General features: G+C 39.2%; 1 protein-coding gene across 7 annotated transcripts in view; it reads left to right on the top strand.

Moving 5' to 3' along the window:
* edaradd (EDAR-associated death domain) overlaps positions 1 to 15,474 on the top strand; it is a 38,807-nt gene extending 23,333 nt beyond the window's left edge. For 4 of the 7 annotated variants that reach the window (XM_023804033.2, XM_023804068.2, XM_023804076.2 and 1 more), the window contains 5 exons: positions 11,782 to 11,840; positions 12,367 to 12,409; positions 12,758 to 12,828; positions 13,227 to 13,275; positions 13,458 to 15,474. In XM_023804033.2, the coding sequence (XP_023659801.1) occupies positions 11,782 to 11,840; positions 12,367 to 12,409; positions 12,758 to 12,828; positions 13,227 to 13,275; positions 13,458 to 13,843 (608 nt within the window). In that variant the 3' untranslated portion in view covers positions 13,844 to 15,474. Of the gene's footprint in view, positions 1 to 1,344; positions 1,798 to 11,520; positions 11,595 to 11,781; positions 11,841 to 12,366; positions 12,410 to 12,757; positions 12,829 to 13,226; positions 13,276 to 13,457 lie in introns of those variants that run through there. The other 3 variants (XM_023804049.2, XM_023804040.2, XM_023804027.2) reach the window with 3 other exon arrangements.

Raw genomic sequence — 15,474 nt, 5'->3', positions numbered from 1 at the left:
AACCATGACATGCTGAAAATTGCTTAAATCACCTTTCTTTCCCATTCTGACATTCAGTTTGGAGTTCAGGAGATTGTCTTGACCAGGACCACACCCCTAAATGCATTGAAGCAACTGCCATGTGATTGGTTGGTTAGATAATTGCATTAATGAGAAATTGAACAGGTGTTCCTAATAATCCTTTAGGTGAGTGTATATATATATATATACACACACACACTCACCTAAAGGATTATTAGGAACTGCCGCATACTGGATGTATGGATGTAAGGATTATATAGTCAATGTCAGTTTTACTTAATAGTGTGTGCCTACATTCAATTTGAATTATTTAAACAGCATTTCCACCGACTGACTCTCATTCAACAGTGAATTTCCACCGACAGATTTCCACCAATCATTTCTCTTCATGGGCGCTCATCAAAGCGCCCCAGAAGTGCAGCGAAATAGCCAATCGTGTATGGTTGCTAGGCGAAAATAATAAAGATTTGGCCTATCAGCATCGCCAAATTAAATGGTTTTGGGGCGCTGGAAATTTCGCCCCTGCTACAGAAAATGCGGGAAAGCTTTGGATTGCTCTCAGGTCAATCAGTCAGAGAGAGATGATGGCGACGACGACAGTTGAGGGGCAGCTTCCGCCAAATTCGGTGAAATCGTTATTGAATTACCCTTTTGCGAGAAGGACGATGGTGGAAAAAATCCACCTTAAGGAGCTGGGAACCCACAAGCCCGAAATAAATATCACCCAGCCAACTGAGGAAATTAAATTATGATTGTGAAATTGTTGTCATTTTCTGACTGTTCATTTGAATGCTTATACTGGACTAGGAAGGGAAATCTATTGGTACGTCAGCCCCACCAAGATTTTTTTTCACCAGCCGCCACTGATACAGATGAATACTGGGTAGATCTAGGCACGCCTCGGAGTCGTAGTGTGAACGGTATTTGCTCGAGACAGAGCAACCGCTCCAGCCTTAATTAAAAAACCGCTCAGCGCTCTGACCAAATTCCAACGGCTCCGCTCACATGCTCTGATACATATAACTTATTTTTGTGCACATTAACAATGCATTAATATTGTGGCCACCTCTAGACATACCTTTGCCACCCTGCTTAAAAATTCCTAGAACTGCCTCCCCACACAGGTAGAATATACAAACTCCATGCACAGAGGGCAGGGGTGGAATTTAAAATTTCAGCCGTGATGTGCGACGACATTGCTACCCACGAGCCACCCTGCTGCTCTAAGTAGTTATACATATTATTAAACATCTTCTATAATCGCTTCTCCAGGTATAAGGATGCCAATCCCAGGAAGCGCAGGGCATGAAAATAAATACCAATGTTATTGTTTTGATTGCCGCCGCAAAATAATTTGATCCATTTTTATTGGTACATCGAAGTCATATGCCCATTACAGCTAAGAAGCATCATCGAAAGGAAAACCTTTTCTTGTTTAGTACGAGACACATGCAATGGAAAATACAAGGCTTGAAAGTACAAGTGCGTCTTTTCGCCACAGAATCAGATGGGCGCGAGCTTTGCTATCGGAATAGGGGAAAAGTCGCTGAGGGTGAAGACTTCCGCTGTTTAGAAGCGAACCGTGTGCGCAGTCGGGGGCGTCCGCAGGGACTGTGAGCGCTGTATCGGCACGAACACCCGCACGCATACACACACCTTCGCCTTCTTTTTCCCAGACATTACTCCGCAACCGGACTGTGTAAATTTTGTAAAGGCTGAACTTTTAAACGTTTGCCATAAATATGGCGAGTTTGAAGGCGTTTCAGGAGCAGACTGGTAAGTTATAAATTATTTAATTTCAGAGTATGCGTAAGGAAGATATACTTTTCATTAGCGCGTTTGTGGAACAATTAATACCACGTTGTATCCTCTACACTAGTATCCTCCAATTTTAGGAAAAACATCATATCCATTTGGGTGTGTGAAACGTTATCAGGTAGTAGTTTAGTCAGTTATTAGGAAAAATGCTGTGCAGATATGTGTAAAGTATTTCGGTATCCGAGGTCGTGGGTCGAACTTAATTCAATTAATATTATAAATTAGGTTATAGCATATTGTCCATCGTATTATTAAAGTCAGTCAAGGGAAGTTTAAGATCAGATAAGCTGAACCCGTTAGAATAATATTAGTTTGGTAAGGCTAATAAAGTCTAATCTAAATCTAAATCTAAAGGTGTGCCGCTCTGCAGTTTTATTTTTGAGTAATCCCCCAATATGAACATCGCGAGTCATTGATTTGGTTAATAAACTTTTTTTCCCCTTTGGGTATCTTTGCTCATTTAACTGAAAAACTCCGAACGCGTTAATCGTTTTTTCCAGCATCACCAAGGTGATTCTAAATGTCATGAAGTTTTCCTCGTGAAATTTGTGTTAAAAAAAAAAAAACTTTAAACAGCAGCAGCGTGTTTGGACGTGTCGAGACCTCTCAAAAATAGCATTCAAATCCCTTTGAAGAATGGTACCAGTCTCTACAATTTCTTTAAAATGCTTGTTCTCTATAAGAAAGAAACATGCTTTGTATGTAGAGGTGGGGATTGGGATGTAGAACCATATGTGTGAAGAATTTTCCATTCATTTAAATGTACATATAGTAAGAATTCCTGAAGGATATTCAGGCCATGGTTTCACGTGGTTTTTTTTTGGGGGGCAGCTGAGCTGAATTGGTTAGAAACAGTATCTGCTGTCCTGCTCCAGTAGATCTGATGGTGTAAACCAGCAGTCCAAAAACCCCATTTTATAAGTTGTTGAGGGGGTGTACTGATTTCATCTGGAATTTCCATTAGGGACAGCATTGAAGCTATTTTAAACGCAAGTCATTTTTAGAAAATTGCATAGGCATCAGGACAGGTTGAGGCATACATTAAGGCTATTTCTGAATGAATCACATTTCCTAATGAGGAAACAAAAAGTGTATGTTCACTGTTGTAAATATTTGACCTCTTCAGGTAGTATGACACATAACTGTGTTACCATATGTGTCCTTTCTGTCCAAGTTTACCAGGTAAATGTCACGCATATGTTAGCAGCGTTTTTAAGGCTGTTTGACTAGGTTGGACTTTCACCATTTCTGAAGCAACCGATCACTGAGTGGCTGCTGTTCTGTGTGTGTCAGTTAGTCCCAAGAACAAATCCGCCTCTTTGTCCCTGGCAGACAAAGGCAGAATTTTACTTAAGAGGAGAAATAAAAATCATACATGTAACTAATCAACTTTCAACTGTACATCCACAACTCCAGTGGAATTGTTGGCAGAGCTGTGATTTATATCCAGACAGAAGTGTGGCACGTAATAGGTTTAAACGATCACTTGCTGACTTTATTTTGGTTATCTGAATTTTGGTCTAAAATATTTAACACACACTCCAAGATGTCTCAAATGCAGTCATGAGCTACAGCCCCATGAGAATCCTATTTGGAATCCTTCCTGAGCCCAGTACGCCCATAGCCACACAGAATGTTACTGCCTTCACCACTGTACTGGCCAATAATTCTTAAATGGAAGCCCACTTCCCCACCCACTCACAACTGGTGGATCGAAGTAAAATTGAAGTAATAAAGAAATATTGTTTCTCACAGAGTGAGAAGATTCTCGCTAAAAGGCTCCCTCAAACACTTCTACAGAACTTGGAACTGGTTTATACATTGCTCACAGAAAGAACTTGAGATGCTTGCTTAATTCAGTAAAAAGGTTGCAGATTTATTGGTATCATAACAAGGGTGCATTGACAAGCAATGTTTAACATATTTGCACAGATCTTCCACATAGACATTTTAGCAATGTTTTATTAAGCGTTGTAATTTTTTTGACTGACTCATTCAGTTGTGTGTGTCTGTCTACATATATAAAATTAGGGTTGTAGTGATATATGGTATGACAATTGATGGTTATAGTACTATATATATTTGGTTATTACTGGTATTGGAAAATGAAAATGCAACGAAACTGAGAATCTCACCTACGTATCTGATTTTTCTCATCGACTGCCTGTCACATTTGACAGTTGGCATTGTCATGTAAGATCTCTTCTACCATGTCACTACCTGATCCATACTGGCTGCCCGATTTGTACCTTGCATGTCTGCACATGCGTACAATGTTATATTTCAGCCGTGATTTCCCTCCCCAATCCATTCATCCCGCTGCTTTATGGTAATGCTTATCATGTACAATAACGGCAAACTATAGTGGTTACTTTATTATTTGACAAGAACTGGTGTTAATGATTCCGCTGACTGAAGGAAAATCCATTTTCTTTGCTTGTCATTTTAAGTGTTTACCTTTGTTTGATTACAGAACTCACTACAGTGGTCTATTAGCTTGTATTTCCATCAGTTTAAATTGCTACTATCCGGTATTTTGGTATAATTTGGTTCTGAAATATGAAATTTGGCATATCTTGCCTTTGTTGCAGCCATATTTATATTACTCCAAATGAGTGGGATCAGAAAAAATGGAAATGGAAATGATTAATTACATACATTTCTCCATTTGTTTGTCCTATTGGCATAATCTACTGAATTTGCTGCAGCGTAATAGTGGCAGCCTTTATGCACACCAACACCATGACTAGGGTACCTAGCGGGATCAATAAAAACACAGTCAGGCAAAAGTGCAGGTCCTATGCAAAATTTTTTATTAAACAGACAAACAAAAAGAATCCAAAATTTGAATATCTGCCTGAATATACCATTCTGAGCTGATGGAGATTGCTCACAAGCAGTCCGTAGGAACCTGATGTCGTGAAAAGAAATATTAACAAAGGTCTGACTACCTGACCAGAGGTTGGGTTGTGAAAATGTTGGCTGTGTCTGACTGCATCCTTCAAATGATGTGGTCTACGGAGTAGCCTTTGTAGGCTGCGTTCTTTGAGGGTCGAACCATCCCATTTGATAATACTTTCTGTTCAACCTTCAAAGAACGCAGTCTGTAAAGGCTACACTTTCATAGATTGGGTCCATCAAAGGATGCAGCCCCTGAATTTGGACACAGCCAAATTGTAGTCAGATTTGACAATTTGGTCTAAGGGTAATTTCCTGTTTTCATCACCAGCTGTTCCTCCCCTTACCCTTGAATACGAAGCACTACTCCAATTGCCTAGCTGGGACGCACCCACTTTACCTCTGTGCAATGAATCTTGGGATATGTTTGGCTGTGAAGGATCCATTGGGTGGATGCATTTCTAGGCTACATTTGAAGGAGCCTTCAAAATAGGACAGCCTTGTAGCACCACTGTGACATTTTCAGTCTTCGAATGCAGCCTTAGAAGGATGCAGCCCTTGAATTAGGACACAGCCCCTGTGAAACAAAGGGAGGTTCTCAGTATGCATATTTGACCATACTTGTATTCTCAGGTACCCATGTTACATCACCTTCCATTGCCAGAGACCAGTTCTAGTACTCAAGAGCAGAAGTACAGAGAACAGTGAAAATCCCCAGATGTCCTTCTTGCCCCATTCCACATGTAATTCTGTTAGATAGCCAGGTGCTAGACCTTTAAGTGCCTTATATGTAACTAGGAGAACTTTGAAGTCGGCCCTGTACCTAACAGGAAGCCAGTGCTTGCTGAGCTCCATTGGATCCAAACTTGGTTTCTTCAGTAGTGGTCTGATTACTGCTGCTTTAGATTGGTCAGGCTTATTGCCTGAAAAAAGGGATGCATTCATTATGGCAGCTATTGGCCTTACCATAACTCCCAGGGATTCCTAGGGATTAAAGAGCTTCTGGATTACCCACAAGACTTTTCACAAATTGTGCAAATGTTGAACAATTTGTTCACAAGAAGTTTTTTTTTGGAAACACGAAACTCTTCTCTCAGAGTGACAAGCATAAAATCATTTCAAGAGGAAAATGTGACATCTCATCACATTTAGTTAAAACTACAGTGGATGAAGGAGGTGCAGAAAGCACATTTTATTAGTAGATTGTGGTCTGATAAGTGCATTTTTGTATTTGAACCATGCTTATTAATAGACAGGCAGGTATCAGTATAAATAACTTTGATGGGGAAAAGATGAAATTATGAACTCTTGAACTAAAGGACAATTTATTACCCATTGTTACCAAGTAACTTAGCCACTGAGCATGGTATATAGTGGCACTGTGGGTAGCACTGTGGCCTCATGCTTCCAGGTTATGAATTGGATTCTTCTCACCAGCTGTGTGTGTGGCATTTGCGAATGATCCCCATATTCACATTTTTCTCTGAGTACGCTGATCTCCTCCCACAGTTCAAAGACTTGTAGTTATGTTGTGTTTTGGTGTCTGTTAATTACAGATATTGCTGTGACCCTGCAATGGAGAAGCAGGTGGAGGAAATGGATGGACCATTGACCATGATAATCCTAAATCTTGTTTGTCAGAGTGAAAAGTCATCAAATACAATTATGAGCTTTCCAATGACATTAAAATGTCGATTTTCAAATATGCTAAACCAGTTAAAATGGCTAATATGATTCTGTATGGGTGAAAATGTTTGTTGGAACTGTAATTATGAGTTAGCTTGCACAGACAGGTTTTACAGCACCATGTGTTGTTTAATATAGCCGTATGATAGCTCGTCTCGGTTAAAATATATCAAATCAGGTGGAGAAGCATCGAATAGGATCGAATATCGGATCGGTATCAGGACCGATCCAGGCCTATTTGATACATTTGGTGTAGGGTATACATGACCAATTCATGCCCGATACTTTAGCTTTTCGCAGTTTCTAAAATGATAGCTCATATTTCTTGTTAAATCTATTTGTACAATCAATCGCACAACAGCTCTTTGACATTTTGGATGTGTTTTTCCGGCATTCAAGCTGAACACTAATGCTGCCCCTCAATGGGTGTGAGTGCAGTGACTTCCACCTGCTGTGACATCATGCACATACCCTTCAAAGTAGAGGGAGCATAAGAAAATCAGATCTGTGAGAGGGTGACGATATGAAAGTATTATACGCTTTTTAACAGCAACTAAAATCCATATTTCTGTGATGGATTTTCCAAGAACGCACCATGCAGGCATTTATAAAGATGTTATGTAGCTTCATGATGTTTTTAAATAATATTTTTTTTAAATCCTGCTCTCTTCATAGCTCTACACATATGTATTTTAGAAACACTGTGTTTGATTCTATGGATTTATGTCCTCCAAGGATCCATCATGGAGTGGTGTACATTTCATCCTCTGAATGCTGTCCCAGGCGAGTACTTACACGCCTCTGCCTTCCCCGAAAGGACAAAACAATTGTTGGCTAAGCAGGCTCTGTTTGGATTAATGAACTTGAGAACAGGCTGAATTTAGCAGGCAGTTCAAGAGCAGGCCTCAGACGTGTCTGTGATGGAGGTGGAGTGGGCTGGGGGCAAAGCCACAGTAGAATGGAATATTTTGCTCTTATTCATTAAAATATCCCTCCTGTACCATGATGAAAGGCTAGAATGCCCCAGGAAAATACCATATAGTTCACAACATATTGCAATGCTAAAATGCTAATGTTAAGTGCCAGACCTGTTTAATTGACAACGCTTTCTACAGCTTTGCTTTTACATTAGCATAAACAGTTGAGTTAAGTTCTAACTTTTTTTGGCAAAAACCGGTAACACCTCTTTGTTTAGGATGGATAGTGAGCTGACCTGAAGAGTATCATCTTATCTGGCTGCTATGTCTGTGTGTTTTGAATATCCGTCCAAAGGTTATTTAGATCCTAAACACCATGCTTATCACATATTCGTGTTTACTGCAGCTGCTTTTCCTGCATCCCCTTCCTTGTTTGCAAAGCACATTGCTCTTAATCAGAAGCCTTGAAAGATCTAGGAGTTTATAAATAATTTCCTTTCTAGTGCCGAAACGTCTGTTATGAGTCACATTATTCATTTGTTTCACAGTTAGCTCGCATCAGATTGACTCAATATTTGTTCTGTCCTGTTCTGGTCAAATAGAGTCTCCTATGTACTGCTCAGTAAAGTACAGCTGCTGTTATTGCGTGAGAAATGATGTTTCATTGTGGTTTATTATTAACAGACATGACAGACCACACAGAAATTACTAGGAAAAGGTAGTAGGTGGACAATCTTCTTATGTATGTATGGTGAATTTCTTGGTACTAAGAGTGTGTCAGCTGTATGTTTAACACCAGCAAAATCAGATTTGAATGTGGCAGATGAGTGGGATTCAACCATGTGCTTTCCACAGATCCCTGCAGTATAATGACTGCTCAGATGTAAAGAGCAACTGGTGAACTGACCAGCAGCAGATTGAGTGACTGGTTAGCATGCAACTGCCAGGAACCCTCCTCACACTTCTTAATGTCCACCTGTCCTCCTCCTCCTCTGGTGTAACACGATCGCTGGCCTATGTTGGTGCATGTATGTGATACGGAATGATGTTCTCATGTAAGCCTTCCCCATAGCTTTATGGCTGTGGTTGAAAACAGTGTGTGGTCTGTGCCTGCCTCATCAGAGCACATACAGGGCTATGACATCTTTCTGAGCCACCCTATCCTGAGCTATTCTCTGTTTTATTTTCATGTTCCTGAATATGTATCTGCTTTGATTTGGGTTATTATTGATTTGGGTTATTGTTCCCTACTTACCCTTGAGGACTGGGTGGGGGGGTATTGGGAGTGGGTTGGCAGGCTTAGCCTTTGACCTAATATGACCCTACCTGGAAGGCTGCCAGTTTGAACTCTAGCCTCTTAACCCCCAGCATCGGGGGTGCTTCACGCTGGCTGACTCTGTACCTGCTCTATTTTTGAGATTAAATTATGAAACAAGTAACTTTGAAAAAACTTTTATTTTCATTTAAATTACACTTTCTGTACTCTTTGGAAAAAATCAGTATTGTAATGCTGCAAAATGTATTATCTTCTTCCTCAATTTTTTTAATCACCATTCAGTACTGGTATTTAGTCACTGCTGAACATCATCTCACCGGTGGAGAAGATTACACTGTCAGCTGTCAACATCTCATATTCTTGACATCACTGTCTGACAAGAACAGTCACACTCTGCAATGTCACATTGTAAATCAGCATCATGCAATTGTCCATTTACTCTGATGGTCAGAGTGACCATTTTTCCCCAATGTGAGACATTTTATTTTAATTACATAAAAATTTAATTATAGGGCTGCTTGATTATGCCAAAAATCATAATCATGATTATTTTGGTCAATATCCATCCATCCATCCATTTTCTGCTGCTTATCTGGGGTCGGGTCATGGAGGAAGCAGTCTAAGCAGGGTATTTTGATCAATATTTTAAAATTTAACACGATTCATTGAATTTGGAAATAACATGCATTGTTAAATTAAACGTGGCACAATCGTTTTCTTTTGTTTTGTTTTGATAATGATTAGAAACAAAAATTATAACTGAAAATAAAAGTAGATTAATTGCCCAGTCCTATTAAGCAATTATTGGCAGTGTTGGGGAAGCTACTCTGAAACTGTAGTTTGACAAGCTACAAGCTACTCGTAAGTTAAAGTAGTTAAACTACAGTCAAGCTACCCTTTTGGAAAAGTAGTTAGCTACACTACAAGTTACTATCAAAAAGTAGCTAGCTTTTGATTTTTTTGAACAACGTATATTATAAATAAGTGAATAAGTGTCTGAGGAATGTTTTAAGTAAAATATTTAGTGTTTAAAACAATGCAATACAATTATGATTTCAAAGAGTATTGTTTTATTACACACAACACTCAAATATCTGACTGTTTGTCAAAAGTGCAAAATTGCAACAAATACAACATTGCAAGAACAAAATATACATCCAACGTAAATTGCATGTAGAACATTTTCTCAAAAATACCGATTGTGAGATGGTTGCATTTTGGCAAGAAAATACATTGAACAACCGCTCACATGTGGCACTGGCAGGGAAAGAACTATCTGGTGTAGTTGCAGTACACTGAAACCTCATCCAAAACATTAACCTCCAAAGGGTTGTAATTTGTAATGTTACAAAAGCCTCAACTGAAGAGTAAGAACGCTTGGAAAATGTTAAGTATTTTAGTTGAACTGGCATAGTTAGTCACTGTTATTGTTATACCACTCAAGCAAAACAGGAATGGTTTCACACCATCAGTCGAGAATTGAGGTGCAGTGTCCTTCTAATAAGAGCAGGCAATAACAAAATGTATAGGCAACTCAATTTGTTCTCTTAACTAAACTGAAGCAGAAGTGCCTGACCTGTTAATTCGACACAAGAGAAGTTTCTCAAAATGACTGTCGGAAAGACGGTTTCGTTTTGCCACTTCTGTACGTCAGTGAACCATTAGCCGCAAGATGCGTGATTAAACAACAGGTGGCGGTAATGGCAAAAAATGAGTTTGTAATCTAAGAAGAAGAATATCCTTGCATCGCGCTGAATTCGCGCAGCTACACCGCTACTTGCTGCAAAAAGTAGTTAGCTACTGGAAAAGCTACACTGTTTAAAAAGCAACTGAGCTACTGCCAAGCTACTGAAAAATGTAGTTAAGTTAGTAGCGTCGCTACTTGTAGTTAACTACTCCCCAACACTGATTATTGGAATGATTACTTGTAAACAAAGGGTCAAAAGACAACAGATGAGCTAATTCTGAAGCAAGCTCAGTGTGAGACAGTTTGTAAAATAACTGACATCATGCGGTCTATTACTCTTCACTCAATTTGATTCTACGACACAAAACCAGTTTTCTCCCACTTAAAATCCTAATATTTTTTTAAATGCTTGAAGGTCAGGTGGATGCTCCCTTGGGGTTCATTACTAAATGTTTAAATGAAAGTCCTTCAGTGGGCAGAAAAGAGTGCCTGTCTCACATAAGGTAACTCTAGAAAGGTCAGCAGAGCTCTGACCAGCTAGAGAGGGGGGGTTCCTGTGGTGTTTCAAGGCTACACAAAGAGCTCCGTGATCACTAGCAATTCCCCGTATCAGTTTTTTAGACTGAGAAAGCCGCACACCTTCCGGTGACACAAGGCCTGGTCATGTCCTGTTGTCGTCAGAAGACCTTTTCTATAACTTGTGTAAAAGTTTCTGGTTGACTAGTTTAAAGGTTGCTATTACTGTTTGTTAGAGAGGTTGGGCTGACATGACTGTTATTTATTTATTTACTAGTATTTAGTGTATAAATACATCTGTCTAGTGCATGACTTCTAAACCTGATATTTTCAATGCACTAAAGTTATTAAATTCCCTAAATACCATCCTCGTATGGTGTGATGCTGCACACTAACAGTTAATTATTTTGATGTTCTACGGCATCTTGCACACTTTGAAGGCACCACTGACAGATTAATCTGGTCCAACTGTGTTCCTGTAAAAACTACTCTTCTGTTTTTTCGCTAAGTTTTTGAAATTACTTACAAATTCTAAATCATTGAGTGTTTGAGCAATTCATATTAAATGGTTTATCATTGGACATTAAGTACAAAATGATATAGGGGAATATATGCCGTGCATGTAATCTGTGTTGAAATCAGCTTTTCAGTCACGCAAAGCAGCTTTGCATAAACACTGCATTATGATTCTTCACATTCAGCTAAAGTCCTAAGGAAGGACCTTTGATGCACTCATGGGAATTGGCATGGAACTGAAGTAAAGTGCCAGATACAGGTAGCTAGTGTTAGTCTGACCATATGACAAAAATGCTATCGTGTGTCATCACACAGTTTTACAAGTTGTGGTGAAGGAAATGACATGGATTCCTCAAACAGGATGTGGGTTAAAATGTCTATTTTCAATGTAGCCTGTACGGTGCTTTACTATTCTGCAGAATCATTTTTTGTCTCACTTCTTCCAGATCAGATCATATCTGAGCCAGTGGAGGACACTGATCCCAGCAGCTTTGAATCAAAAATGGTATGCCTTTCTCCTTCTTAAGTATCAGGCCCTCTCTATCCATCCATTTTCTATACCTCCTTCAGTTAAGAAACAATCTACCTGTCTTCTAGGGTCTGGGTTAAGTCTAGATTCATATTCAGCTTCTGCATGTAAGCTACAGTGTGATCTTTTAAGTGGGAATTACCCATTGCATATTGCTTGTGCAGAGGGAGCACATGCATAGTCTGACGTTTTACTGTATTTATGAAGGCTGGCGCAAGAGCTGTGATGACAAGCTGCCACATGTCTTTCTTGTATCATCCTTCATACTGCAAAGTATAATTTTCCCCTGTTACAGAGACCAGTGCCTTTATCTTCACCAGCTGTGTCTATCTCTCGAAATGTCTGTAGTTATCCATCCACCTTTTTGGAAGTAAATGGTGTCCATCAACTTATGCTAGGGTCAGATTTATTATTATTTTGCATAATGTGTCCCAAAAGTGTATGTGTTTTGTCTGAAATAATATTGTCACAAAGGTCTTAAGACTTATTCTCTTCCATCCAGTCCTTAAAATCCACCCATCCTGTTCAAGTCACGGAGCCTCAAGGTAAATTTATTAACTTGCTCCTCTGTGTTCCTGCTGTGACAATTCTTACAAAAAGATATAGTGCCAGTTACCGAGATGGAGTTTCCCTTAATCTATATGCATCAGTAATGAAGCTTGAGACACACACTGTACGTAGAGCTTGAGGCCTGTAAATCAGAAAGTAAACCATCTCGAGGCTATCGCTGTATATTTAATCTGATGTGATCTGTAGGCACTCTTTTTCTCCACTTGGCCATTTTCCCCCCAGATTAAATCTTTCCAAACAAATGAAGGTTGAATATTTATTGCTTAGTGGAAAATGAGGATGAATTTAAAAGTATATTACAATGTATGTCCTGCTTTGGACAGACCCAGTGACCTTGCAGCTAACGTCCATGCCGCCTGGTTACCTGACACCTTCCTCTGAACGGATACAGCAGGCAAGTCATGTGATTTTATTAAACCTTAAAAAAAACAACATTAACACACACACAGCCCCTTCAGGAACATTGATCACTGACAGCAAGCATTGTGCTACAAAAAAAGATGCCAGTCAATACTTGCACAAATTGGCATGGGTCCTGTTGCCTATCATAATTTTTTTCATTTAGGACAATTTTCCTTGTAATTGCTCCAGTTGTTTCAAAGCTGGTTGATGTAAAACTGTCTTTTGGTGTGTATAATTCTGTAACAGTTAAGCATGGACAAAAGCGGTGAAAACACAAGTGAAATTAAAACTCTGCATTTTTCAGACTTTTTTTTATGACAACATTTGCATCAGAAGTTTAATTTCAGTGTGGTGGCAGTGAAATGAACCTTTTATTTTTATTAATTGTAGCCGGTTGACAGTGGGAGCAAGTATGTATATCCGGGAACAATTTCATCAGGTGTGTATTTTATTATTTTATTGCTATTAAAAATTGAGACAATGACCCTAGTCCTCCCCACTGTAGTTAAACCCCTCTATTTTAACACCCTTGTCTGCATGTGATGTAAAAGAAGCCCCCCCACCCCCGCTCCACTTGTAAAAACAGACCAACCCGTGGCTTTACTCCCCCCTCAAATTCAGATTTATTCAAAGACCTGCAGTGTTCAAATGGCTCCTGTGAGAAGTGCTGCTGCCTGGCACCCCCACCCAAGATCAGTGACCTGATGAATGATGAGGACCTTCTCTACACGCTACGTCTGAAGCTGGACCCCAGCCATTGCACCATCAAGAACTGGAAGAACTTCGCCAGTCGCTGGGGCATGACCTATGACGAGCTAGTGCTGCTGGAGCACCGGACACAGGGCTCCGCCCACAGCCCCACACAGGAGTTCCTGAGACGCTACAATGAGAAGAGTGTCACAGAGCTGACCGAGCTGTGCCGAATCTACCAGCGCATTGACGTGCTGCGTGTGCTGCAGCGGTGGGTGGAGAATGACTGGCCGTCTCGCTGGCAGAAAGCACATTAGACTGTTAGCTGAGCTGGGCCCCAACTGTGGCCCTTATCTCTATAAACAGTGTGGTTTTCTCATCATTGCCACACTTTTGTTTTGGTTGCTGTTTAATCAGAGGAGGACTGACCCTCTGGCACAGTTATTCCTGTAGGTCACAAGCCTTGTGGTAACATTGTCAGTGGTTTTTATGGACTGACTGAGAACAGCAAACACACACATCACCCTACAGATGGATTCTGCTTCCAAAGCGAGTGTAGACAAACACTCAAGGACGAGACTCTGCTATTGACATGTCTCTCCCACAACGTCAAGCTCCTTCCACTTGCAGCTCTGTCTTGTGCAGCAATGTCACTCTTATAATCAGAACAGAGTGGGTTATTCTGTGCATCTTCTCCACTGGTGTCTTCAGTTGTATTCTGGATAATTAGATTACTGTGTTTCCTGAACTCTTTAATTTGTGAGTGTTCTTAGTTTATACATTTGTGAGTGATCACCGTAAGATCATGTTGGTTATTAATCATTTGTTGACCCATTAAAATCAATAAAGTGCACTACTGTCTAGGAATAGAATTGCATGGGGGTTTATTTTCATTATTTTTACTGAATTACAAGATGGTGTTCTTGTGTTGACCCATGGTAACTGTTTACATGTTAACATTTCAATCTGAAATTGCAGTAATTTTTAAGGAAAAGCTCAAAATTTGTAGAATCACTTTGGAAAGTAGATTCAATAATGAACTTCCGGTTCTGGGTTATACTGCCCAGCACCGGAAGTGAGAATACTTATTTAAATTTAAAGGCGGAATATAAAGGTCAGACTGTGGGGAAACTTAAGACCCTACAAGCTCAGGGTCTTCTGAAGTGGTTGGTGTAGCTCAGTTGGTATGATATAACATTTTGAAGGTTCAAAAGTAACACGTTAAAGGCCAAAATAATTCAAAATCAAAAATTTGAGAAAGACCCAATATTGATATGTCATTGTTGATCCAGAATCCAGAAGATTGCTTTTTGCGTGTTTATAAGTTCTTAGCAAACAGGGTTGTTGTTGTGATATCTGATGCAAATATGTGAACATGGGAATATGACTTATTCTTTATAAAATGTCCACCATTCTCAGAATGGGTCATAATTTATTTAATTATTTGACAATTCTGTGAACTTTACATGTAATTTTCTGTGGGTGCTGTTTTTTTCTGCTCAGCCTATGTTGTTTTACATTTGAATGACCATTAGTTTTTAATTTCAGATTATTTGCTAATTTTGCATTTGGTAGAACATTTATAGAATTAACTCTTCTTTATATTTATTGCATTGACTCCAAAGTAGTATTGGGAAAAAAAATTATAAAATTAAAAAAATAAATCAAAATAATCTCGCATAATGTCTCATAATGCACATGTTTTGAGAATCTGTATTAATATTTAAGTTTAAACAATAGCAAAATACTATTTATAACTTAATCAGTAAATGAATATTAGGTTGTACATATTGTTCAGATAATTGAAGACCAAGATTGTTATGGATTAGTACATCGAGGATGCTTCTATTTACTTTGCAAGATTCATGATTTACTCAAATTCATGTCATAGTCTGGCAAGTTGAAAATGAAAATATTAAAACTTTATAAACGCTAATATTAACATAAA

This window comes from Paramormyrops kingsleyae, chromosome 3 (assembly GCF_048594095.1).
Source record: "Paramormyrops kingsleyae isolate MSU_618 chromosome 3, PKINGS_0.4, whole genome shotgun sequence".
In the NCBI taxonomy this organism is placed as follows: domain Eukaryota; kingdom Metazoa; phylum Chordata; class Actinopteri; order Osteoglossiformes; family Mormyridae; genus Paramormyrops; species Paramormyrops kingsleyae.
The sequence above is the reverse complement of the archived record's forward strand: the minus strand, read 5'-3'. Positions and strand labels throughout refer to the sequence as shown.